At 52.2% G+C, this 23,950-nt stretch overlaps 1 protein-coding gene across 2 annotated transcripts; it reads left to right on the top strand.

Moving 5' to 3' along the window:
• The first annotated feature begins 1,032 nt into the window (after positions 1-1,032).
• LOC143834058 (zinc finger and SCAN domain-containing protein 26-like) lies at positions 1,033-23,674 on the top strand. 2 transcript variants are annotated; one of them, XM_077330617.1, is made up of 5 exons: positions 1,033-1,188; positions 3,552-4,488; positions 5,089-5,215; positions 5,789-6,638; positions 17,530-23,674. In XM_077330617.1, exons 2-5 carry the CDS (start codon positions 3,694-3,696, stop codon positions 17,915-17,917), a joined length of 2,160 nt encoding a protein of 719 aa, XP_077186732.1. In that variant the 5' UTR covers positions 1,033-1,188; positions 3,552-3,693; the 3' UTR covers positions 17,918-23,674. The 2 variants fall into 2 exon arrangements, with proteins under 2 accessions (XP_077186732.1, XP_077186731.1); XM_077330616.1 differs by lacking the exons at positions 1,033-1,188; positions 3,552-4,488; positions 5,089-5,215; positions 5,789-6,638 and adding exons at positions 11,508-11,608; positions 14,018-14,925; positions 16,131-16,242 and having other exon boundaries at positions 17,262-23,674.
• Positions 23,675-23,950: the final 276 nt, after the last annotated feature.

The raw sequence follows: 23,950 nt of genomic DNA, 5'->3' as shown, positions 1-23,950 counted from the left end.
CTCAATGTGGTTCACAGTCGCCTTCCCTTTCCTCTCTCCACACACCCTGCCATGGTGGACCACTGAGGGCAGCTGAGAATTAGCTAAAAGGGAGAAATGCTGTAGAAATAAATCAGCTTCCTTCAAGCCCAGTTTGGTATACAGAATCAAAAAGGCCTGTGTAAGAGTCTGTGTACCTATTTAGAACTGGCATCTTAACAATAGCCCAGCAACTAGCAATCTGCCCACATTGTAGAAATCCTGGTGGTGGTGGGACAACGGCCTTGCAGTGTAGTCCAGAGATGCGATCTCCCTCTCCCAAGCTGGAGGGATGCTGGAGGAGCAAGGATTATGACAACCCTGCAGAACAGTGTAGTTGCAAGGTAGGGATAATTCGAGTGAAGATGCATAAATACAGCAGATGCATAAATACAGCATAAATACAGCAGAGAAGATGCATAAATACAGCATTTGGCAACATGTGTGAAGAGCAGCAAATTAGCATATACAGATAATAAAAGAGCTGTGAGAACAAAGTTTGAGTCCAATGGCCTCTTTATGTCCAACAAAGCTTAATTTCTGGGGGAAAGTGAGAACTGAGCGACTTCACAAATATAGTGAAAGAAGAACCCAACATCTCTGTTAAGCCCTGGGGGGGTTCCATTGTCCTGAGTATTGCAATAACTTGCAATTTTGCAATTCAAAGTTTGTTTCTGAAATCCCTTTGCAACAAAAGAACTCTTTCCCACCGAATGCCCAGGGAAGATTGAAACGCTTCTCACTTTTATTCGTAGGCAGCACAAGCTGCTAGAACAGAGGAGAGCCCACTGCCCTAAGAGAAAGATTGCACAGGATTGCACAGATCTGACCTAGCGAGCCCGTGATCCCTTTAAGTCGATTTTTTTTTGGGGGGGGGGGCGTGCATTTCCACCACCCTGCAAACTGCAGGCGACGAGGGGCTCCCTGCAGCCAACCAGAGACTAGGGGGCGTGCAGCACCGCCCTGGCCTTCGGTCTCTATGGTCCCGTGGCCCCTTTCATTTGGATCCCGGAAGTTGTGGCTGCGTGTGCCTTTTGCTGGGTCTCTCTATGATCGTTTCCTCCTCTCTGCCACTGTGGGAAAATCAAGCGGAGTTTGAATTCTTCGTGCACCGCCGGGGCTGCATTCAGAGGGAAGGGGGCGAGAGGAAGCAATCCCTGGAAGGACCAGGTGGGTTGGAAGGCGTGTGGGTTGCGATCTGGGGGCGTTTGGCATTGCAGAGAAGGGAGCCTAAAAGCAATAAACTTGCAAACGGATCTCGCCTTTTCATTGCCTTCCCTGCCCTTTTTTTTTGTTCTCTTCCGAAATCCCCCTGTAATAACGAAGCTTGCTGCAAAGCAGATGTGCAGCTCCCATATTTTAGAAGAAGAATTGGCTGTAATTTCCCCCACTTTTCACTGCCCAAAGAAGAAGGGTTGGCTGTAATTTCCCCCGCTTTTCACTGCCCAAAGAAGAAGGGTTGGCTGTAATTTCCCCCGCTTTTCACTGCCCAAAGAAGAAGGGTTGGCTGTAATTTCCCCCGCTTTTCACTGCCCAAAGAAGAAGAGTTGGCTGTAATTTCCCCCGCTTTTCACTGCCCAAAGAAGAAGGGTTGGCTGTAATTTCCCCCGCTTTTCACTGCCCTGCGTCTGACAATCACCCCTACCTTCCTCTCCCCACAACAGAACCTTGCGAGGTAGGTGGGGCGGAGAGAGCTCCGGGAGAACTGCTCTGCGGGAGCAGCCCTCCAAGGACTGTGACTAGCCCAAAGTCACGCGGCTGGCTTTCTGTGGAGGCTGCATATGGATTTTAAATAATCATATAGGTTCTCAGGAATCGTATAGGTTCTCAGCCAGGGGGGGTTGCAAACAGGAACCTTAAATTTGGAGGACTTGTTTTTTCAGAGGCAAGTGTAGCCAGGGAGGGGTTTAAGACAACTCGGATTGAAACTACATTCACTCCCTTTGTAGTTAGAACAATGTAAAAGGAACTGAAAATGCCACAGGACTACTACATTGGCCTGTGGCTCGGTGGTAGATCATCTGTTTGGCATGGAGAAGTCCCTAGTTTCAATCCCTGGTATTTCCAGTTAAAAGGACGAGGCAGTGGATGATGTCAAAGGCCCTTGCTGGAGACCCAGTAGAGCTGCTGCTGGTCTGAGTAGACAATACTGACCATGATGGGCCAAGGGTCTGATTGGGGAGAGGCTGTGGCTCAGTGGCAGAGCATCTGCTTGGCACGCAGGCCCCAGGTTCGAATCCTGGCATCTCCAGTTCAGAGATCTGGCAGGAGGTAATGTGAAAGACCTCAATTTCTGGCACCCTGGAGAACCACGTGCCTTCAGCTAGGCTTGAGATCTTTAACTCTATGAAGAGACCTTAAAAATAAATTATATGTACCTTAACCAACAAGAAAGCGTGGAAACTGTATCACCTTCTCCCTTGGTCAGTGCTCCGGAATTGACATTCCATTGCACCGAGGTGTGTCTGAGAGACGTAACCCAGCGGGAGGGCTGTGTGTAGCCCTCTTGCCATCGAATGACACCCCTGCATTTCTTAAACGAATGGGTTGTTCCTCCCAGAAAATGGGGCTTTTGAAGGCCGCATTGTAAGTGAAGGCCAAAATGGCTTTTACTTGCCTTGTCGACTTTCGCTGACAGGCGTCCCTCACTGACCTAGAACCCAAACCTCATGGGGACAGACTTTTTACTACGAGCCCCCCCCCCTGACAAAAACAACCTGCAGAGACAGCCAGCCTGGAAAAGATCTAGGGCAGGGGTAGTCAAACTGCGGCCCTCCAGATGTCCATGGACTACAATCCCCATGAGCCCCTGCCAGCGAATGCTGGCAGGGGCTCATGGGAATTGTAGTCCATGGACATCTGGAGGGCCGCAGTTTGACTACTCCTGATCTAGGGAGAGTCCCTGGGCAGTAGGATAACAAACAGATGCTGCTAGTCTGCCCATATCTTTTATATTTTTAATATTTAATATTTACTATGTTGATTTTAATTACATTGTTACTGTTAATGGCACGATGTACACCACCCTGAGCCGGCTTGGGAGGGCGGTATAGAAATCCAGTTATTAATAATAATCATGCTGGCCTGGAACTTGAAATTCTCCACGAGACCCATTTTGCCATGATCTAGGTCTGTTTTTTTTTCCGGGCTGTGTGGATTTTGGTACGGAGAGATTCCCATCTTGCCGTGTCCTACCTCTGAAGACACCAGCCACGGTTACCGGCAAAATGTCAGGGACTCAAACCTCCAGACAACGGAGACACAACCCAGAAAACCCGCATCAAATAAATAAAACCTTTGTTGTGGGGGAGGTTAGTCAGGGTTCCACAAGCACACCTCACGTATTGTGACAAGGTGTACGCCTTTCCACCCTCACTAAATTAGTAATAATTATGATAGATGTTGGCTTTTTTCACTTTCTGTGTGGGGAGGGATCCTAGAAATGGGGCATCATCTGGAATCATATCGGCTGAGTTTGGAGGCGGTTCCTCAGCGCACTGCAGTCACCCTTGGCAATGGTTGTTCTCCTTCAGGAAAGAACCTCCTGGCTGTCATGCGAGACGCACGGCCGGTGACCACCCGCCCTGCTGGAACCGGTGGTATCTCGGAGAGCTGAGGAGAAAATTCGGCTTGCAGCTGTCCCAGTCTGGCCCACACTGTAGGAGAAGAGGGAAAATGGCCACGGAGCTCGGAAAGACGTCAAGCCCGAGTCTACCCATGGCGTCTGGGCTGGAGCAGAAGATGAAAGAGGAGGAGCCAGACCTGCCTCAGCCGGAGGCCGGGAAAGGCCATCCCGTTGTCCAGGCTGGGATCCGGCAGGCGATCTGGGGAAGAGACCCAGCAGAGCGTGTTAAAGGAGAGCTGCTGAAGGGGGTGCAACTCCCATGGGAGGCCCAGCTGCAGGACTTCTTGAAGGTCATGGACTCCTCTCAGCTGGATGGGAGAAACTCAACGCTTCTTGGACCGGCGACACGGGAGAGAGTGCGGGCGGCTATTCCACTGCCAGCTGGACTGACAGGCACCAAAACACATCCGAGGAGTGAGCGGGCAATTTGTTTGCCGTCGTCCCTAAGCAGAGAAGCCCAGCGGTTGGGTGACGGGGTGTTGACCAAAGCCCAGACAAACTGTGGGAAAGTGAAGGAAGAAACCCCGGAGGAGGAAGAGACAGGGGAGGTCTGGAGCTTGGAAGCAGAGCGCAAACGTTTCAGGAAGTTTGGCTACCAGGAGGCCGCGGGGCCGCGGGAGGCGTGCGGACGGCTTCGGGAACTTTGCCGCGGGTGGCTGAAGCCGGAGAGACACACCAAGGAGCAGGTCCTGGAGCTGGTGACCCTGGAGCAGTTCCTAAGCATCTTGCCCCAGGAAATGCACGGCTGGGTCCGGGGGAGCAAGCCGGAGACCTGCTCCCAAGCAGTGGCCCTGGCCGAGGAGTTCCTGCAGAGGCAGCGAGAGGAGAAGAGGCCGGACATGCAGGTGAGAGGGTTGGGGACAGAGAAGGTTTAAGCTAGTAGAAGATCAGATGGGGCTGCCCCCCTGCAAGCTATGCCCCACGCCGGTCCATTGGCGTGGTCGGTTGTCACACCCTCTCCTAGTCACCCCGGCTGTTAGTGGGGGCTGTCTAGACCAGGGGTAGTCAACCTGTGGTCCTCCAGATGTCCATGGACGACAATTCCCATGAGCCCCTGCCAGCAAACGCTGGCAGGGGCTCATGGGAATTGTAGTCCATGGACATCTGGAGGACAAGAAGTTGACTACCTTTCCGCTGGTTGTTTTTGCATTTTCTGCCATTCTACGGGGTTTTAATTGGGAATTGATTTATTGTTTCGAATGTCTGTGTGTAACCCACCACGAGCCAGCCTGTCTGCGAGTGGCTGGTAATATATCTAACAACAACAACAACAATAATAATAATAGGCAGCCTGATACAGAAGAGGGACAGCTGAGCACCACAATTAAAAGTTCTAGTCTGAAACCACCCTCTGTCCAATGTATCCACGTGCATGAAAAAAAAATGAATGTGCTGGAGATAATTTGATGACCCCTTTCTATCCTTCTTCATTGGTGCCGTTTCAGGGTTTGGGTGCACGCCAAGACATAGCACGGGATTGCCCCGAGACAGAGGGTGCTCCATTGGATACCTGGAAGCGAGCTCAGTCCAGGGAGATCAAGCAAGAACACCTGAGAGATGGCCCTTTGCTGGGTAAGGAGTTCTTTTACCTGAAGGGGAGTGGTTGGTAGAGCCTGGGTCCTTCTTGGTGGTGGCCCCTTGATTGTCTAATTTCTTTCTTTTTTATTAAGGTTTTCATTGTTATCACGGCAACAAGCTAACACAGCTAACAACTCCCATCCGCCAGCCAGCTTCCAGTCTGGCGAGCCGGTTTTGATTCCCCGCTCCTCCACATGCAGCCAGCTGGGCTAGTCCACACGCCTTGGGCTAGTCACAGTGCTGTTAGAAGCTGTTCTCCCAGAGCAGTTTCTCTCAGAGCTCTCAGGCCCTCCGCCCTCCCTCCTAGCTCCTGTTTTCCGGGGTGGAACTTCTTCCAAATGGAAGAAGTAAGAGGGGATGCAACCAGGGGTGGGACATCCTTTCTGATTGGCCGTTCATTAGACAGACGGCCAATCAGGAATGAGACAGCCAACCTGATTGGTGATTAGGTGGCGAGTCCCAGCTCCTCCCAGCACCCCTTACTGGCTTTATTAATGATTACAGATTACAGATTCCCTTTTTCTTCAAGCCAGCCAACGCACACCTGTGTTCATTCCCCCATTCTAGCCGTTCCTGAGGCCGTGTGCCAGCAGCAGAAAATGGAGTCCAGAAATTTGGAGGAGGGGGAAACATACGTGCTGCCGGTGAGAGAAACAGAGCAGGACCATTGTGTGCAAGGAGCCGGATCCAAGAGCCTGCAGCGCCTCAGCCTGAGGCCGGAAGAAGGAGGCAAATTCATTAATTCTCAGGGAGGCTACGAAGATCTTGAGGAGAGCACAACGGAGCGACCAAAACCCCTTCGGGGCGGGCAGGAGAACACATCCGTTGAGTGGGGGGAGGTCTTCCGCCTGAAATCGGACCTGATTGTTCACGAAAGGGCCCTGGCGGGAGAGACCCAGTACAAGTGTTCCGTTTGCGGGAAAACCTTTTGCCGACGGAACGTCCTCATCACCCACCAGAGGATCCACACGGGGGAGAAGCCCTACAAGTGCCAGGACTGCGGGAAAAGCTTCAGCCAGCGATCGCACCTCATCCTGCACGAGAGGACGCACACCGGGGAGAAGCCCTACAGGTGCCAGGACTGCGGGAAAAGCTTCAGCCAGCGGCCGCACCTCGTCAAGCACGAGCGGATCCACACGGGGGAGAAGCCCTACGAGTGCCCCTACTGCGGGAAGAGCTTCAGCGACCGGTCCACCCTGACGACCCACAAGCGGACTCACACCGGGGAGAAGCCGTACTCGTGCGCCGACTGCGGGAAGAGCTTCAGCGACCGGTCCTCGCTGATCGCGCACAAGCGGACCCACACGGGCGAGAAGCCGTACACGTGCTCGGAGTGCGGGAAGAGCTTCAGCCACCAGTCGACGCTCATCCGGCACGAGCGGACCCACAACGGCGAGAAAGCCCTGAAGTGCTCGGAAACCGGGAAGAGCAGCGGGACGGGTGCGGCGGGGGAGAAGGGAGCTCGATTAAGCGAGGAGCCGCCTGTCCCGTGGACGAACTCTGTGGCTTGGGGGGAGTCACTGTCTGTCAGCCTTACTTCCTCCCCTCCGGGGAAATGGGAGTGACAGCCAGGTGGCTCACAGGCCTGTTTGGAAGCCGGGAGAAGTAAATAAAGAATGTCAAGAGATCGTGAAGCGAGGGGCTGGGTTTTACATTTGCGATGCTCCCATGCTCTGTCTGTCAGCAAATTCCACTGGTTTCCTTTCCCAGAGGAGGTGTGGTGGAGAGTGGCAGCCTGTAATTTGGAGAACTGGGTTGGATTCCCCACTCCTCCTCCACCTGCAGCCAGCAGGGTGACCTTGGGCCAGTTGGAAGGTATCTCTAGGGGGATCTAGACCAGTGGTCCCCAACCTTTTTAACGCCGGGGACCACTCACTGGGGACCACTCAATGTCTTTTACTGAGGCCCGGTGGGGGGGCGGGGCGTAGTTTACTCTTCTACTCTCAACCACTGCCCTAACGCTCTCTGATCGCTCTGGTAATGTTTAAACATCCCTTCAAAATAAGATACAGACACGCCACAACAATGAACACAAGGAACATTTTATTTTCACTCATGAAAGTATTCACTAACTCATGACAATGACAAATCAATGGGAACCCTGAGCTTGTTTCTCTGCAACGAGACAGTCCCATCTGGCAGTGATGGGAGACAATGACACCCGAAGTGTGTTGTAAAAGACCAGGGGGGGGATGAAGTAAAGGGCCAGGGGGGGGGGGGAGAAGGCATCCTTCGGGGCCCACCTACAATTAATCGAAGGACCACATGTGGTCCACGGCCCACAGGTTGGGGATCGCTAATCTAGACCAACCTCCTGCAGAATGCAGGAAACTCACAACTACCTTCCCACCTACTGGGTCTCCAGTTCCATGCCTAGATGATCCCCCCAGCCCCCCCCCCCGAAAAAAAAAAATCAGAATCCCTGGCCAGTATGGCCTTGTGGGAGTGACGGGATAGAAAATAAATACATTTGCACCCCAACCCCAAAGCGGTATTTAGCATTTCCCTGGATATGAAAAAAAGGGCCCCAAGAGCCAAGCCCTGACGCAATCCCTTCTGCCCACCCACTCATAATAAGAGAGGACGACTCTACAAGAACAGCTCCAAGAGAACTTGATTCTGTGAACTTAGGTTCAGAATCATGTTCTCTCAGAGCTGTTCTTCCAGAGCAGTTCTCTCAGAGCTCTCCCAGCCCCACCTCCCTCGCCGGGTGGCGGGGTGAGGAAGGGGAAGCTGTTTGCAAGTTATTTGGGGACTCTTTCAAGGTCGTGAAAATGAGATGTGAAAAAAGAGCTCCACTTCTTTCTACAGCCCCCCTCATGTCGTTCCTTGGCGGGCCTTGATCCCACGGGAGCGTTGTTTCATGCTGACCGGCGGGCTACGGAGTGGGACGAAGGAGAGACAGGAGGTTTCCGTTCTGCTGGCAGAAAGCTGAGTCTGGATCCATCCCTGTGTGTACAATTCCAGCCAATTGCAGACCTCAAGATAAGAAAGTGCCTATATTTCAGGCCAGGCTTCTTCAACCAGGGTTACTTGATGGCCCTGGAGGGGTTTTCTGAATGGAACAGAGTAAATTAATTTTTTCTACTTTAAAATTTCTTGTTAAAACACTGATCATGGTCATGTTGATTCCCCCCCCTCCTCTGAATGTGCCTGGAGAGGGTGGGAAGGGGAAGGGCCATGGATGGGCATGTACACGGCTCTGTTTCCCAGCCACATTCTTCACAATCATGCTACTTCTGGGGTTTCCCGAAGCCAGAACTATGTTTTAAGGGTTTCTCAAGGGTAAGAAACCTGAGGAAGGCTTTGTTAGGGTCTTAGATAGCCCAGGGTGGACCTCAGATCTCGCGCCCTCAGCAGGGTCAGCCCTGGCTGCTGTTTGAATGGGAGATCTCTAAGTCAGGGGTAGTCAACCCGTGGTCCTCCAGATGTCCATGGACTACAATTCCCATGAGCCCCTGCCAGCAAACGCTGGCAGGGGCTCATGGGAATTGTAGTCCATGGACATCTGGAGGGCCACGGGTTGACTACCCCTGCTCTAAGTAATACCAGGGTCAGTCCATGGAGGCAGGCCATGGCAGCCCCCTTCTGAACATCTGGAGCCTTGAAAACCTTACGGGTCAGCTGCAGCGTGACGTGACATCCCTTTCTGCCAGACACCTGACCTGGGATATCCCGGGGGTCACCCGATCGTGTCAGATCCCAGAAACTAAGCAGGACACATATTGGGAAGGGAGACAACCAAGGAGAAGAAGAGTCGTGGCGTGGAGGCACATATTGCAACCAGTCACAGTCGCAGTTTAGAGTTCTGTAAACCTGGGAGGAATTTGCTTTTTTCAAAAATCAAGTTTCGGGTTTTTAAAAAAAGCAACCATCACCAAAAAGTGAACCATTCGATTCTGTTCCACTAACGCCTTAGTACTACAGGAGCCACCTTGGTGTAATCCTTAAGAGCGGCAGGCTCTGATTTGGAGAGCTGGGTTTGATTCCCCACTCCTCCAGCCTCCTGCGTGAACTTGGCCCAGTCACAATCTTGTTAGAACTGTGCTGATTAAACAGTTCCGGTGGAGTTCTCAGCTCCACATACCTCACAGCGTGTCTGTTGGGGGGAAAAGGAAGGGAAGGCGATTACGTGTCACTTTGGAACTCATGAGGCCTGCTGGGCGACCTTGGGCCAGTCACAGTCCTGTTGTAGCTGTTCTCCCTGAGCAGTCCTGCCAAAGCTCTCTCAGTGCCACCTACCTCCCAGGATGCCTGTAGTAGGGAGAGAGAGGGAAGCTGTTTTGAGACTCCTTCAGACAGTTAAAAACAGGGTATAAAAACCAAGCCATCTTGACCCACTGATTTCTGCGCAGGGGGAAGTACAGCAAAACAATGCTTTTTAGTTGGGGATGCTTATATTTTATTGTGGGGTTTTTAATGCTGTAACCCGCTGGGAGCCAGTTTGCTGGGAGCGGCAGGTAATACATCCAGTAATAACAATAATGACTGGATTTGTGCAGCAAAAAGGCATATGAAAATTGGTGGTGGGTGGGACCCTGTGGGATTTCCTTTTCCCCCACCAGTCCTTGCAGAACCTGCCTCTCCCATTGCTCATTCACCCCAGAGAAAGTAAGAGGGGTGTAACCCGCAGCCCTCCTGGCCGTGACCCCTCCTGAACCTAAGAAGAGCCCTGCTGGATCAGACCAGGGGTCCACATGGTCCAGCATCCTGTCTCACCCAGAGGCCAACCTGTTCCTCTCGAGGGCCGACAACAGGACTTAAGAGTCCGAGGCAGGGACTCATGGGAATTGTAGTCCATGGCCATCTGGAGAGCCCCAGTTTGGCCAATCCTGGTGTAGATGTAAGAATATGCATCAAAGTGTTTGTGTATGTATACACACACATACAGAAGTGTATGTGTGTGTGTGCAAGGCAAGACAATCATCACCAGGGCCATTTTCCCCCTCCAGAAACGAGACTTTAAACCAGGGGTAGTCAAACTGCGGCCCTCCAGATGTCCATGGACTACAATTCCCAGAAGCCCCTGCCAGCATTCGCTGGCAGGGGCTTCTGGGAATTGTAGTCCATGGACATCTGGAGGGCCGCAGTTTGACTACCCCTGCTTTAAACAGATGCCCTATTCAGATTGTGAAGAAGAGTCTCATCTTATCCATAACTGGGTTGCCAAAGAGCCTGGAGAAAAACGTGCCGTTCTTTAAGCAGAGGCTCAACGGGATGTTCTTTACTTGCAGGGAATAACAATGTCCACTTGCTCCTGCACCAGGCATTTGGTTGAGGTCGATCCGAACCATTGCTTCCAATTGGCCCCCGAGCCCCCCCCCCTCCTTCTATGATACTAATCTGCCTAACTGTCCATAGAGTTAGGAACGACTCCCTGGAGAAGAGCCTAATGCTGGGAGCAATTGAGGGCAAAAGAAGAAGGGGACGACAGAGAATGAGGCGGCTGGATGGAGTCACTGAAGCAGTTGGTGCAAACTTAAATGGACTCTGGGGAATGGTAGGGGACAGGAAGGCCTGGAGGATCATTGTCCATGGGGTCGCGATGGGTCGGACACGACTTCGCACCTAACAACGACAACAACAACAACAATCCGCCTAACCCACTGGGTCCCAGTAAGACTTGAGCTGAGGCTCTTTTGCAGTTCCACCATTCTCTAATGTTATTGTTGTGATCACATTAAGGTTATTGTCGTTATAATAAAACCAGAGTCCGGTGGCACCTTTAAGACCAACAAAGATTTAGTCAAGGTGGGAACTTTCGAGTGCAAGCCCTCTTCCTTTTTTTCCCCGAGCTTGCACTCGAAAACTCCCACCTTGACTAAATCCTTGTTGGTCTTAAAGGTGCCACCAGACTATTCATTCATTCATTCATTCATTCATTCATTCATTCATTCATTCATTCATTCATTCATTCATTATTTTATTTTATTTTATTTTATTTTATTTTATTTTATTTTATTTTATTTTATTTTATTTTATTTTATTTTATTTTATTTTATTTTATTTTATTTTATTTTATTTTATATACCGCCCTCCCCGGGGGCTCAGGTTTTGTTTTCTTGTGCTACTTCAGACCAACACGGCTACCCCACTTGAATCCCTCCCTGTGCATTGAAGGAATAACACACACACCCACATACACAAACACACACACACACACACACACAGAGCTGGGGGTTTCCCAAGGGTTAAGTAGAACGAGCGCCCTCCCTAGAGAGGACCGGATGCTGTGGAGGGGGAAGGGCGGGATGTAAACAGATGAGGTCACTTCCGGCCCCGCCCACCGTGGGAAAGTGGCCTTTGAATTTCCCAGACTGTGCCTCGGAGGCTTCTTCCGGGCTCCGGGGCGGCGGAGGGAGGGAGGGAAGGAGGGGGGGAGAGCAGGTGAGTCCAAAGTGCATTTTGGGGGGCGGGGGGAGGCGGCCCCCCCACGGCCAGGGAGCAGGGCGGCGAGGAGCCGGGAAAGTCCTCGGTTGCCAACTTTCCAGCCCTCCCCTGTAGCCGTGCCGGGAGCTGCAGGCGACATTAGGGGACCAAGTGTGTTTTTTGCTCCTTTCCTCCTCCCTTTCCTATGAAAAGCGTCACCTGCCATTTGGGACAAAGGCATTGCTGCCCTAACTTCATGTTTTCTTTAAGGTTGCATCCTGTAATTAAAATCCTTTTTTAAGAATTGCAAAGCTGGAAAGCGGCTGCCAGGAAGAGCAAACCCCACGCAAGGGAAAGGACACGGACCGGACTGTCTTGCCGATTCAAGAGCAGACTGGTGGCGGAGAGCGGCAGGCTCCAATGTGGAGAACTGGGTTTGATTCCCCTGGTCTTTCTCCAGCTGGGTGACCTTGGGCCAGTCCCAGTTCTCCCAGAGCTCTCTCCGCCCCGGCTGCCTCCCAGCGTGTCTCTTTTGGGGAGAGGAAGCGATGCGCGTTGGTTTTTACTTACAAGCCAATGTGTGCGCATGCGGACAGAAATGAACATTGATTCCCTGTCACCTCTGAGGAGGACTAGAAGAGTGGTCCGGTGATGGGGCAGGGGACTCCGGATGGGCAAAAGCTTCTAAAATAAGAAAGGTCTTTCCTTTGGCCGTAATATTTCCTATGGCTTTCTCTTCCAGGGTTTAGTGAAACCCTGCGGCTTCTCGAGGGCTCTGGAAGGGTGTCCCTAATGGGTGGGAGTTAATTATATATATTATATATATTATATGACCGACCATATGTGTCAGTGTTGACCCCCCCTCCCAAAATGGCTAGTGATGGGCTGGGAGGGGGTGAGAAGGGAAGGGGCCCGAGGTGGGCATGTACACACCTAATGTTTCAGCAGTTTCTCAACAGTAAAAAGATGAAAAAGTCTATATTAGCCCCAATAAGTGAGAAGGGATGAGCCTCTTGTGGCACACAGTGGTGAGGCAGCAGACATGCAGTCTGAAAGCTCTGCCCATGAAGCTGGGAGTTCAACCCCAGCAGCCGGCTCAAGGTTGACTCAGTTTGCTGGGGGGTAAACGGTAATGACTGGGAAAGGCACTGGCAAACCACCCCGTATTGAGTCTGCCATGAAAACGCTGGAGGGCGTCACCCAAGGGTCAGACTTGACTCCGTGCTTGCCCAGGGGATACCTTTACCTTTAAGTGAGAAGGGAGGGACCATGGCTCTGCACGAGAGCATCTGCTTGGCACGCAGAAGGTCCCGTGTTCAAACTCTGGCATCTCCAGTTAAAGGAGCAGTTTGTCAGTGAGGTCTGAGACCCTGGAGAGCCACTGTCTGCATAGATGGTAATGATGTTGAAGTTCCTGTATAAGGCAACTTATATCTAGTCCTGCTGCATACCCCCTTGGTCCGACTGCACCTGGAGTCCTGTGTGCAGTGCTGGAGGCCTCACTTCCCAAAGAATGTGGTCAAAATGGAGAGGTGGCAGAGGAGAGCAATGAGGATGATCAAGTCCTGCGAGGAAAGGCTGAGGGACTTGGGAAGGTTCAGCCTGGAGGAGGTTGAGAGGGGACAGGATTTGCTCTCTTTAAGAATGTGAAAGGTTGTCACTTGGAGGAGAGCAGGGAAAGGTTCCTGTTGGCAGCAGAGGACAGGACCCGCTCTATTGGGTTTAAATTATGTCTAGAACAGTCCCAGCTAGATCTCCTGGGGAAAAAATGTTCATAGTCAGAGTAATTCAGCAGTGGAATGGGCTGCCCAAGAAGGTGGTGAGCTCCCCCTCACTGGTGGTCTTCGAGCAGCAGCTGGACAGATACTTCTCCTGGATACTTTAGGTTAATTCTTCATTGAGCAGGGGTTCTGGGCTAGATAGCCTGTGTGGCCTCTTCCAAATCTGTCATTCTGCATGTGTGCCACCTCCAGATTTAGAGGCAGTGTACCTCTGAATACCAGACATTCTGGGGATTTGGCAGAGTCAAAGTCTAAATAAATGAGATAAGAGACTTTTTATCTTCTTATACTTAATTAAGCCACTGGACAGATTCTGTTACAATTTGTTACAATTTTGGAATTGTCCGCTTTATTCGTGCAGCACATTCTGGGGAATGCGGCAAGAGATGATTGTGCCTGGTCTCTTATACTCCATTTTTCACTACCCGAAGGAGTTCCAGAGCGGCTTTCCAACTCCTCTCCCTTCTTCTTCCCACCATTAAAGGCCGGGGTTAGACTGCCAGCCACAGAGGAAAAGTGGAGCTGGCCTACCCTCAAGGCTTGTTGTGCTAGTGAAACGAGAGTATTTAGAAGATATGGGACAGGGCTTTGAGGCAGACGAGCTGTGGCCATCTCAGGTTTTCTCTGCTTCCTGTCGTTCATTCAGGGAGAAGCCCGGCTTCTGGTTTCGGACGGAGCAGTCTTCCCCGCCTGCCGCCACACTGCCGTGGGAAGTTGAAGGCTCAACAACACAGCCAGGACTGCCCATCGACCCTGCTTGCGTTTGCCCCGCGTAAGGAAATGGCTGCAGAACGCACGGACGCATCAGCTCCGGGCCTCTCGCAGGCTGAGCAAGGGAAGCGGATGAAAACAGGGGAACCAAGGCCGGCCGGCCGTGAGCCAGGGAAGGCCAGAGGAGGGGGCCCTCACCTCGCCCATGCCAAGAGCCTCCAGGACTTCTGGGAAAGGACCGTGCCGGAGGAAGTGACCCGGGCGCAACGCAAGGGCCTCCAGAGGCAGTGGGAGTCCCAGCTGCAGGAGTTCATGAAAGCCCTGGAGCCCCCGAACGCCGAACGGAAAAGCCCGCAGGTCCCCAGGCCCCGTCCGAGGACCAGCGTTCAGGCTTTTCGGTCCCCGTTTGAGGGGACAGCCGACTCTCGCCGGCTTCCCAGGGCCGTGCAGCTCCTCGGTGTGGAAAACCTCCAGGCCAAAGAAAGCTTGGTGGCCCAAGGCAAAATGGATGGTAAGAAGGCCCCGGGGGAGGTCCTGGCGGAAGAGCCCGTCAGCTCACGCATCGAGTGCCAGCTTTTCCGGCAGTTTGCCTACCAGGAAGCCGAAGGGCCCCGAGAAGCTTGCCGGCACCTCCGTCGGCTGTGCCACCAGTGGCTGAAGCCCGAGAGGCACACCAAGGAGCAGATCCTGGAGCTGGTGGTCCTGGAGCAGTTCCTGGCCGTCCTGCCCCCGGAGATGCAGAGCTGGATCGCGGAGTGCAGCCCCCAGACCTGTGCCCAGGCCGTGATCCTGGCCGAAGATTTCCTGCTGAAGCAGCAGGAGAACGAGGCGCGAGAGGAACAGGTGAGGAAAGAGAGCCGTGCCGGTGTCCGTTAGAGGAGATCTTGGGGTAAGCTCACGGAAATCTCACTCCTTGAGCCTTGATATAAGGCTGGGGGTCCCAAAATTGCAGCCAGCTTGGTGTAGCCGTTAAGAGGGGCAGCTTCTAATCTGGAGAGCGGGGTTTGATTCCCCACTCCTCCCCGTGCAGCTAGCTGGGTGACATTGGGCTTGTCACAGGCCTGATAGAGCTGTTCTCACAGAGCAGTCCCTCCCTGGGTGCTTTCCTGGGGCCCACCAGGTGTTTTTTGGAAGCCTTCTGTCCATCAAGGGTATTGATTGGCCATCGGAGATGTGATTGGCGGATTTTAAGGCCATTGTGTGTGCTGCAGCTGCCACCCCAGTCCTTGACCCTTCACCGTGTGATTGAAGGTGAGCCGTGGGGGCCATTTTGTGGCCCTCTCTACCTCCTCCAGCAGCCATTTTGTGGCTGGACCCACCATGCAGGGTTAGAATTGCAGACATCCCCACCGGCTTAAATAGGGCTGCTCCAGGAAATTTCCACCACCACTTACCCAAGCCCAGAAGAGCGTCCGGCTTTTGGGAAAACTCTGTGGTAAAAAAATCGGCCTCAGACCATAGAGTTTTGCCCAAAATCCAGAGCGTCACCTCCCAGGGTGCCAACGTCGCTTCCGGGTGACATCAGCACATGGGGACGTTCTTCCCGGTCCTGATGAGTGCGGGGGCAGGGTTGGGTGGGTGGGGAGATGGATCACCACCAAAGCAGCAGTTTTGGGAGAAATTTGCCCCTGCTTTCTGAAACCCCCAAAGCGGGGGGAACAGCGCCTCAGCGGGAGTTGGCCTTGTCCCAGCAGGGGTCTGGCATCCGTAAGCCCCAAAAGGTTGAGATCCATGTACACTGCTAGGTGGACTTCTGCCGTGATCCAGGATGCGTTAACTTTGTATGTTAACAGGGACAGAAAGGGTCACAGCTCACAATGTCTGTGGCAGGGGTAGTCAAACTGCGGCCCTCCAGATGTCCATGGACTACAATTCCCAGGAGCCTCTGCCAGCAAACGCTGGCAGGGGCTCCTGGGAATTGTAGTCCATGGACATCTGGAGGGCCGCAGTTTGACTACCCCTGTTGTCTCCCTGCAGCCTGGCAAGCTGGGAAACACACACATCGGGGCGTTTCTATGCATGTCCCCTGACCGTCTCTCCTGTTGCAGGTGATGTCTCCGTTTGAGGAAAGCCCACCGCAGAAGGGGCTACTGGACCCCTGGCAAAGGCCGCAGGTCGGGGAGCTCACGCTGGAGGGCGGTGCGGAGGCCTCCTTGTTGGGTAAGGACCGTTAACGCGTTGGAGTTGCTGGGTTCTTGAGACCGGAAAGAGAGGGGCATCAGCTGGGGCTGATTCACAACCTGAGAGTTGACTCCTGGCCTCCTCTGCCTCTGGGGAGGAGGTCTACTGAGGGGAGATCTCAGCCTCCCACCAAATCTTAGTCAGGCATTCGCTGCTGATGTACTTCTTGTACCAGGCCACTGTCTGTAAATGCTTCTGTCAGTCAATCAGTCAGGGACCATTCAATTGGCATAAAGCATATGTGGATACAGCTAAAAAGATTCTGTTCAGTATTAAGATGGGCCATGGGAGAGCCAGCTTGTTGTAGTGGTTAGGAGTGCAGACTTCTAATCTCGTGAGCTGGGTTCGATTCTGCCCTCCCCCACATGCAGCCAGCTGGGTGACCTTGGGCTCCCCACAGCACTGATAAGGGTGTTCTGACTGAGCAGTAATCTCAGGGCTCTCTCAGCCCCACCTCCCGCACAGGGTGTCCGTTGTGGGGAGAGGAAAGGGAAGGCGACTCATATAAGGGGCAGTCTAGGAGGATATGTGAGATGGAGCCAGGACAACCAGAGCCACGCGGACAAGGTCTCACGTGATATGGAATGTGATTGTACCTTCCTTCAGGGACCTCTGAGGGGAAAGCATGACCCTCTCTAGTGTAGTGGAGAGCCAGCATTGTGTAGTGGTTAAAAGTGGCAACCTTTAATCTGAAGAGCTGGGTTCAGCTCCCCACTCCTCCTCCACATGCAGCCAGCAGGGTGACCTTGGGCTAGTCACAGTCCTGTCAGAGCTGCTCTCACAGAGCAGTTCTGTCAGAGCTCTCTAAGCCCCACCCACCTCTCTGGCTGTCTGTTGTGGGGACAGGAAGGGAAGGCGATTCGGGCAGAGAAAAATGGGGTATAAAAACCAACCTAACTGCCGGACCACTCTGTCTAACCAGGCTATGCCAAGTTCCCCTCCTCGGCAAAGAGGATGTTTCACCCTCGTTTTTGTCCCATATGCGTTCCTGCCGGCAGGTGAGGACAACGAGAAGATCTGCAGGAAGGCGCGAAACCCGCTCGGAAGCTCAGGGCGGAAGGCCCCGTCTTGGCTGCCGTCCGGACGAGCGGAACCGAACGCCTCCCCCTGCCCGGAGCGGGCGGAAGCTTCGGAGAGCCCGTACGAGAACCGCCTGGAGAAGGGGGTGGGCCAATTCATCAACTCGCAGGGGACCTACGAGGACTTGGACGAGAGCCTCGTGCCGCCGGCGGCCCCGCCCAGCGAGCGGGGCCACGGCTGCCACGTGTGCGGGAAGGCCTTCCGCCGGCGGTCGAACCTCATCGCCCACGAGCGTACCCACTCGGGAGAGAAGTGGTACAACTGCTCGGACTGCGGGAAGAGCTTCGTCAGCCGGGCCGCCTTCCTGATCCACCAGCGGGTGCACACCGGGGAGAAGCCCTACAAGTGCTCGTACTGCGGGAAGGGCTTCAACACCGGCTCGAGCCTCACCCGCCACAAGCGGATCCACACGGGGGAGAAGCCCTACGAGTGCCTGGGCTGCGGGAAGCGCTTCAGCGACTACTCCAACTTCATCGTCCACAAGCGGATTCACACGGGGGAGAAGCCCTACGAGTGTTCGGTCTGCGGGAAACGCTTCAGCGACAATTCGAACTTCATCAAGCATCATCACTGACCGAGAGGCGAGAGGCTTCCCGCCCCAGAAGAAGGAGACCCAAAAGGACGACGTGGCTTAAAAGGGCGTGCAGAATAGGTTAAAGGAGCATGCAAAGGTCACCCGTTTTAGGCAGCGTTTAGCCATCCCTCGCCGTGCCAAGGTCTGTGCGCACGGTCGGTCTGTCGTGGGGAAAGAAAACGGGCTCCCCACAGAGCTCCTACCACATATATATCTTCTCCTAGGGGACTCACAAAGGTGACGTGGTTTTCCCCCTCCTCCGTTTTATACTCACTACACCCCTGCGAGGTAGGTTAGATCAAGAGGAACTGGCCCCCGAGAGAGTCACGGCGGAGTGGAGGATTTGAACCCGGGTCTCCCCCGTCTTCTCTCGCCACCACCCAGCACTTGGACGAAGGAGACTGGCCTTCCTTTCGGGGTTTCTGAAGGATTATCACGGTAACGTGGGCTCTTCGTTGGCATCAAACGGTGAGGTAGTACTGCTGAGAGAGACGGATTCGGTTTCCGGTGCCAGATTTTGTCCTCCGGAGAGCACGGGGCGGGAGAGGGGTGTTTTAGTTATTTTTTCCCCCATGCCTGCATTTCATCCTCATAACATCCCCGCGGGGTAGCTGAGATTGAACGTCTGAAAGTCAGCTGGTGAGCTTCGTCATGGCCGAGGAGAGATTCGAACTCGAGCCTCGCTGGGCCCAGTCTAACCGCACCAGTTCTTCCCTGTTGGAAACCTCTCTTTGTTTCCCTGGACGGTTGTTCCCAGCAGCAGTAGTTGCATGAGCTCCCCCAGCGTCCAGATTGCGTGAAATTTCCGCTTCATGTTTCCTGAACGGGAGCTGCCTGACCTGTCTAGGAGTGAAGGGAGGGCAAGGAACCCGCCTGCAACCCAGCCCTGGCCATACCAGGAAAAGGGGTCATTTCACTAGAATTGGCTTTGATCCGATGAAGCTGCCTTGTCACCACTTCAGACCGCTGGTCCATCGCTAGCTCACTCCTGCTCCGGCTCCGGCTCATCACAGCTCTCGGGCAAAGGAAGGTGGCATCTAATGTCCTTTAGCTGGTGATCAAACCGGACACCACTGGTAATGAAGATTTTAAGGACATCGGAAGAGCCCTGATGGATCAGGCCGATGGTCCACCGAATCCAGCCTCCTAGCTCAGAAGTGGCCAGCTATAGGGCAGGGAGGACAAGACCTTCCCCCGATGTGGCCTCCTGGCTCTGGGACTCATTCAGAGGATTAGTGCCCCTGAATATGGAGGTTTTTCCGAGGAGGATGCTGGACTAGGTGGGCCACTGGTTTGATCCAGCAGGGCTTCTTAAAGACCACCCAGGCATGGGAAAAAAGCTAGAATGCGGCCTTTCTCCAGCCAACCAGAGAGGGAGTCTTCACCTTCTCCTGTAGCTACTTCAGTGTTCCACGAACTTCTGGCATCCAAAACATATATTTTTAAAAATGTAGAATGGGAGATTTTCTTCCTGTTCCCCACTAGACATATCCAAGTAGGGAATTACGCGCTTGCCTCATATTCACTGCAGCTTCTTGGGGGGTCAGCAAAATAGTTTTGGGGCTGCTGTGCTAAGCCTCACCTGTTGAGGAGAAAGCCGCTCTGGCGTTGTGTACTGTAGGATCTTTCCCTTTCTCAGAAGTTTTGCATCTCCGTTTTTCAGGCATCTTACCTGCTGATCTCTTTCCCAGGGACTGCTCCCTGATTTGACAATTCAGAAACATGTATCGGCAGAAACGTTGAGTTCTTACTAGGAGGATAACTTCGGTTTCGACTTCCCTTACAAGGGCTCGCATGACTAGATGACTCCCTTCCAGATCCCCGCATGCAGAAAGCTAGCTAGTCAGAAGATTTGGGCAGAACCCTGACACGCTAGATTTCTCTGCCTACAGACTTGTTTTCCTACGCAGAGGAGTCAAGTGATTCCCTCACCTGCGTATGGAAGCGGTCTGGTCCAAACAGAGTCACCACTAGGGTCAGCTTTAGGATGGTGTATTTCGAAACCCTTAGCACTGCTTGTCCCCAGCAGACCTGGATTCTTCAAAATCTGTAAATCATTTGCTTGATTTATTTGGATTGTGCTCAGCTTAGAGATTGGGTAATGAATTAGTGATGCACTGCCAGAATCTCTCCTCCCTTCCTGTTGGTCTGGAAATCTTCCAGCCTTGGAGATTTCAACAAATCCTTCAAAGCCCATCTTTGCAGTCCAGAGGACTAGAACCTTGGTGATGGTTTTTATCTTTCTTGCAGTTCTTAGGCTTTCTGAATGGGTTTTTGGTAGGGTTTCTTGAGAATCACCATATGGGGGACAATGATTAACACGTTGCTTATTCTCTTTCAAAAGCCGGAGTCTCTTGCCCCTGTCTCTGTAATCCTATGCTGGCTGTTTAGGAAAAAGAGAGCCCCACTGAACTTCCTGTAGCGTCAGGATGTGCAGGATCTCATCCTTGGCGTACGAGTCCCTGCTCCCTGCTTGGAAAGAAGCACGTTTGGAGCAGTGACTCATGCAGAGGCATTTGAGGGGCTAATTTGGCTCTCCCTCCCCTTCCTGGTTGGCGGGAAATCATGGCCCAGGCAGAAAGGTAGCAAAATTACCTGCCCATAGACTCATGCAGAGATGCTGCGGGCATCATTGGAGCTGTAGAATGTCTTGTAGCCCCTGGTTTAAACGGATTTGGGTTTGCCCTTAATTATAGTGACCGCCTGCCTTGCTAACATCGGTGCTTCTTAAGATATTCTCCTAAGCATTGACCAGATCTGGGTGCGCTTAGCTTTACTAGATATTCAGGCAGGCCTGATCCCGTCAGATCACGGAAGCGAAGCGGAGTCAGCCCTGGCTAATCGATTGGAAGGGCGGCATCCAAGGAATACCAGGGTTGTGACACGGGGACAGGCAGTGGCAAACCTCTTATGGTGATCTCTTGCCTGTAGTGAGACAATCTTAGGACCTTCTTCTGGCTATGTTACATACATGCCATATGATAAAGAACAGTAAATAAATATTGTATCCCCCCAGATTGTTTTTTCATCTCCAAGACACTTCATCCATCATAAAAAAATGCGAATTTTGGGGTGTTTTTTTGTTAATTCTTCTGAAGAATCTTTTGGAAGTTTTAGCCTCAGATTGTCAGATGCGGGAAGATCTATCTGGGCAATGAGCCCATGTTACTGATACACTGAGCTACGATTCTGTGAGGAGGCACCATGATATTTTAGCCCGTTGGGAGATCCGAAGGCACAGGGCTCAATCCCAGCTCGACTACCTTGTGGAGACGTGACACCGGACGGCCTTTTTGAAGCTAGCTGCCAAAACAAGACATTTCACCCCACCTAACCCCGACTTCACAAAAATTCTTTGTTTCTGTATGTGAAATTCCTTTCTTGGTGCTTTATCGGTTCTTTAATAAGTCTTCCTTCGTTCCTTCCCTCCTTCCTTCCCTCCTTCCTTTCTCTTTCTTTCCTTCCTTCCTTCCTTCCTTTCTCTTTCTTCCCTCCCTTCCTTTCTCTTTCTTCCTTCCCTTTCCTTCCTTCCTTCCTTCCTTCCTTCCTTCCTTCCTTCCTTCCTTCCTTCCTTCCTTCCTTCCTCTTCCTCTTTCTCTTTCTCTTTCTCTTTCTTCCCTTCCTTCCTTTCTCTTTCTTCCTTTCTTCCCTCCCTCCCTCCCTCCCTCCCTCCCTCCCTCCCTCCCTCCCTCCCTTCCTTCCTTCCTTCCTTCCTTCCTTCCTTCCCTTTCCTTTCCTTTCCTTTCCTTCCTTCCAAGTCAAAATGAAAATCACTTGTCTATTAATGAAGTTTTGTTGACTAACAAGCAATATTTAAAAACTGGGTATTAGGTTTGACCTTGAATTTCGGGGTCAAAGGAAAGCCACCTTCCAGCCAGCAATAAAAGAAATGGAGACAAGACTTAAGTCGACCTACTGTGAGAAGCAAAGCATTCTGGGAAGTTTGTCAGCCATTTGAACCTTGATTTTCCCCCCTCCCCCTCCCCTTCCTAAAGTAGACTGGAAAGTATTTAATCTATATACAAAAAAATCAGCAGATTAAGCTTTTCAATTCAGATCGAGACAAACAGGAACAGACTGGGGGCTTGAGAACACATTTCAATGGCTCGCTGAGTTAGTCTGTAGCAGCAGAAAAGAATCCAGGAGCCCCTTCAAGACCGAGGCTTGTGGCCCATTAATTGCGTCTGCAAATCACCGTACACTATTTCAGGTTGAGCAGTGACTCCCAAAAGTCCTGCCGTGAATTTTGTTAGTCTTGAAAGAGCTGGACTTTTGCTCTTGGCCACATTTAATGCAGTGCAGCTTTTCCCACCCTTTTGGCTGAGTGTAGCCCCTGAGATATTTTTTTCAGCCTTCGGGGGAACTCCAGAAGGGGTGAAGTGGGCATGGAAGTAAGACAGGGGAGCCAGCCGATCACTCCCATCGATCGTTTGCCGTTTTTCGATGGCGAAGAAAGCGACTACGCCAGGGGAAGTGGCCTCCAGTGACGTCTAGCGATGTCAGCGGCTGTCCGAATTTCTGGGAAAGGTAGTGTAACCTCTGGGGAGCTGTCACATAACGCAAGGGTTCCCCAGAGCCCTGGTGGGGCATTCCGGGTGGAGGGCAGTGTTGTCGTAGTAGATGTGGTTTTCCATATTAGATCCCTGCCCCCACTTCTGAGGGTTGAAAGCTAACCAGATACATAAGTCCAGATGGTTCTTCTGCTGCTTGATCTGCAGACCCGGGGATTTACCTGTTAGGATGGAGGGAAGTGTCACCACCTGCTGGCTTGTGACTCCTGCATGAGACCTGCCTCTAATCGCAAGCACGATGTGCAACAGGGGCGGCTGTCCAGTGGCTCTCCAGATGTCCATGGACTACAATTCCCATGAGCCCCTGCTGCCATCATGCGGGCAAGGGCTTATGGTAATTGTAGTCCTTGGAGAGCCACCCCTGAGCTACGGAGGTGAGTAGGTGACCATGCTGACGTGTGGAAATTTTTCATTGGCTGGTTTTCTGCATATTAGATTTCTCTTAAGGACACGGGAACTAGCCTGAAGTCCCGTCCTCCTCGATCAGTTGGCTATTTTGCTAGAGAAAAAAAAGAAATCGGTAGAATATGCTGGATATCTCAAACATTTGAGCTTTTCCCAATAAAGCTGTTCTAGAGATGGCAAAAAGTAACAGGAAAGGGCTGAAGTACTCTCCCTCTCATGAACAAGTAAAGAATTTAGTGGCGGGGAAAAAGAGGCGAACCTGAGATGTATAGTTCTGAATGCTTGAGTAGAGTAAATAGTACTTTACCCCCCTGAGAACATTTAAGATGCAGTGGGAAGATGACCTCCTTCCGTCTACCTGCAGTTGTTTTAAGAAAATGTAAAAGAAAGCCACGCAATGCATATTTAACTTGCGAAATTCACTGCCACAAGACGGACGGCCACGGAGCTTTTAAATAAAGGTTTAGACACATGAACGGAGGACAGGTCCACGAAAAAAGCTGCTAATTGTGAGATCCAAGAATAGAGCCTCCATGTTCTAAGGCAATATACCTGCAAGGGTGAGATGCCCAGGCAAACGATAGGGATCGGCCACCCCCTCCCGAAATCATGTGGCAGGCCTGGAGGTACATTCACACGGCGATAAAATTTGCGCTACGTACTGCTTGAAGGTAATTTCATGTTGAAGGATACGTGGGAACAAAATGGTCAGAGGTTCTTGTGGCATAATATGGGTTTGATTTTTTTTTAGTGTTTATAAATTAAAAACATTTTTGCTCTAGATGGTGCGTTGGACTCTTTTTCCCCCCCCAGAACATGAAAACCTCCATTTTATGCTTCCACGATGTTCTGTCTCGGGGCAACAAAGCCCATCCATGCCTGCAGGTCCGGTTTATACATTCAGCGCATGCAGCATGCGCTATAGGCCCTGCACAATGCGTTTCCCGCATGGATCAGTGCCGTAGCCTCTCTTCTCCCGTTCTCCTCTTTAAGGACGCTTGAAGTGACATCTCTTTGCATTTTGGGGGGCAGATTTGTTTCTTGAAGGCCGAGGCCT

Source organism: Paroedura picta, chromosome 3, assembly GCF_049243985.1.
Source record: "Paroedura picta isolate Pp20150507F chromosome 3, Ppicta_v3.0, whole genome shotgun sequence".
NCBI lineage: Eukaryota > Metazoa > Chordata > Lepidosauria > Squamata > Gekkonidae > Paroedura > Paroedura picta.
This window is presented reverse-complemented; position numbering and strand designations above follow the sequence as displayed.

What these genes read in the sequence shown, in the direction of transcription:
- LOC143834058 (XM_077330617.1), top strand. Translation starts at nt 3,694, where the DNA reads ATGGCCACGGAGCTCGGAAAGACGTCAAGCCCGAGTCTACCCATGGCG. An exon ending in AGAAGAGGCCGGACATGCAG is followed by an intron (nt 4,489 to 5,088) that starts GTGAGAGGGTTG and finishes GTGCCGTTTCAG; the next exon opens with GGTTTGGGTGCACGCCAAGA. An exon ending in AAAGCCCTGAAGTGCTCGGA is followed by an intron (nt 6,639 to 17,529) that starts AACCGGGAAGAG and finishes CGGCTGCCACGT; the next exon opens with GTGCGGGAAGGCCTTCCGCC.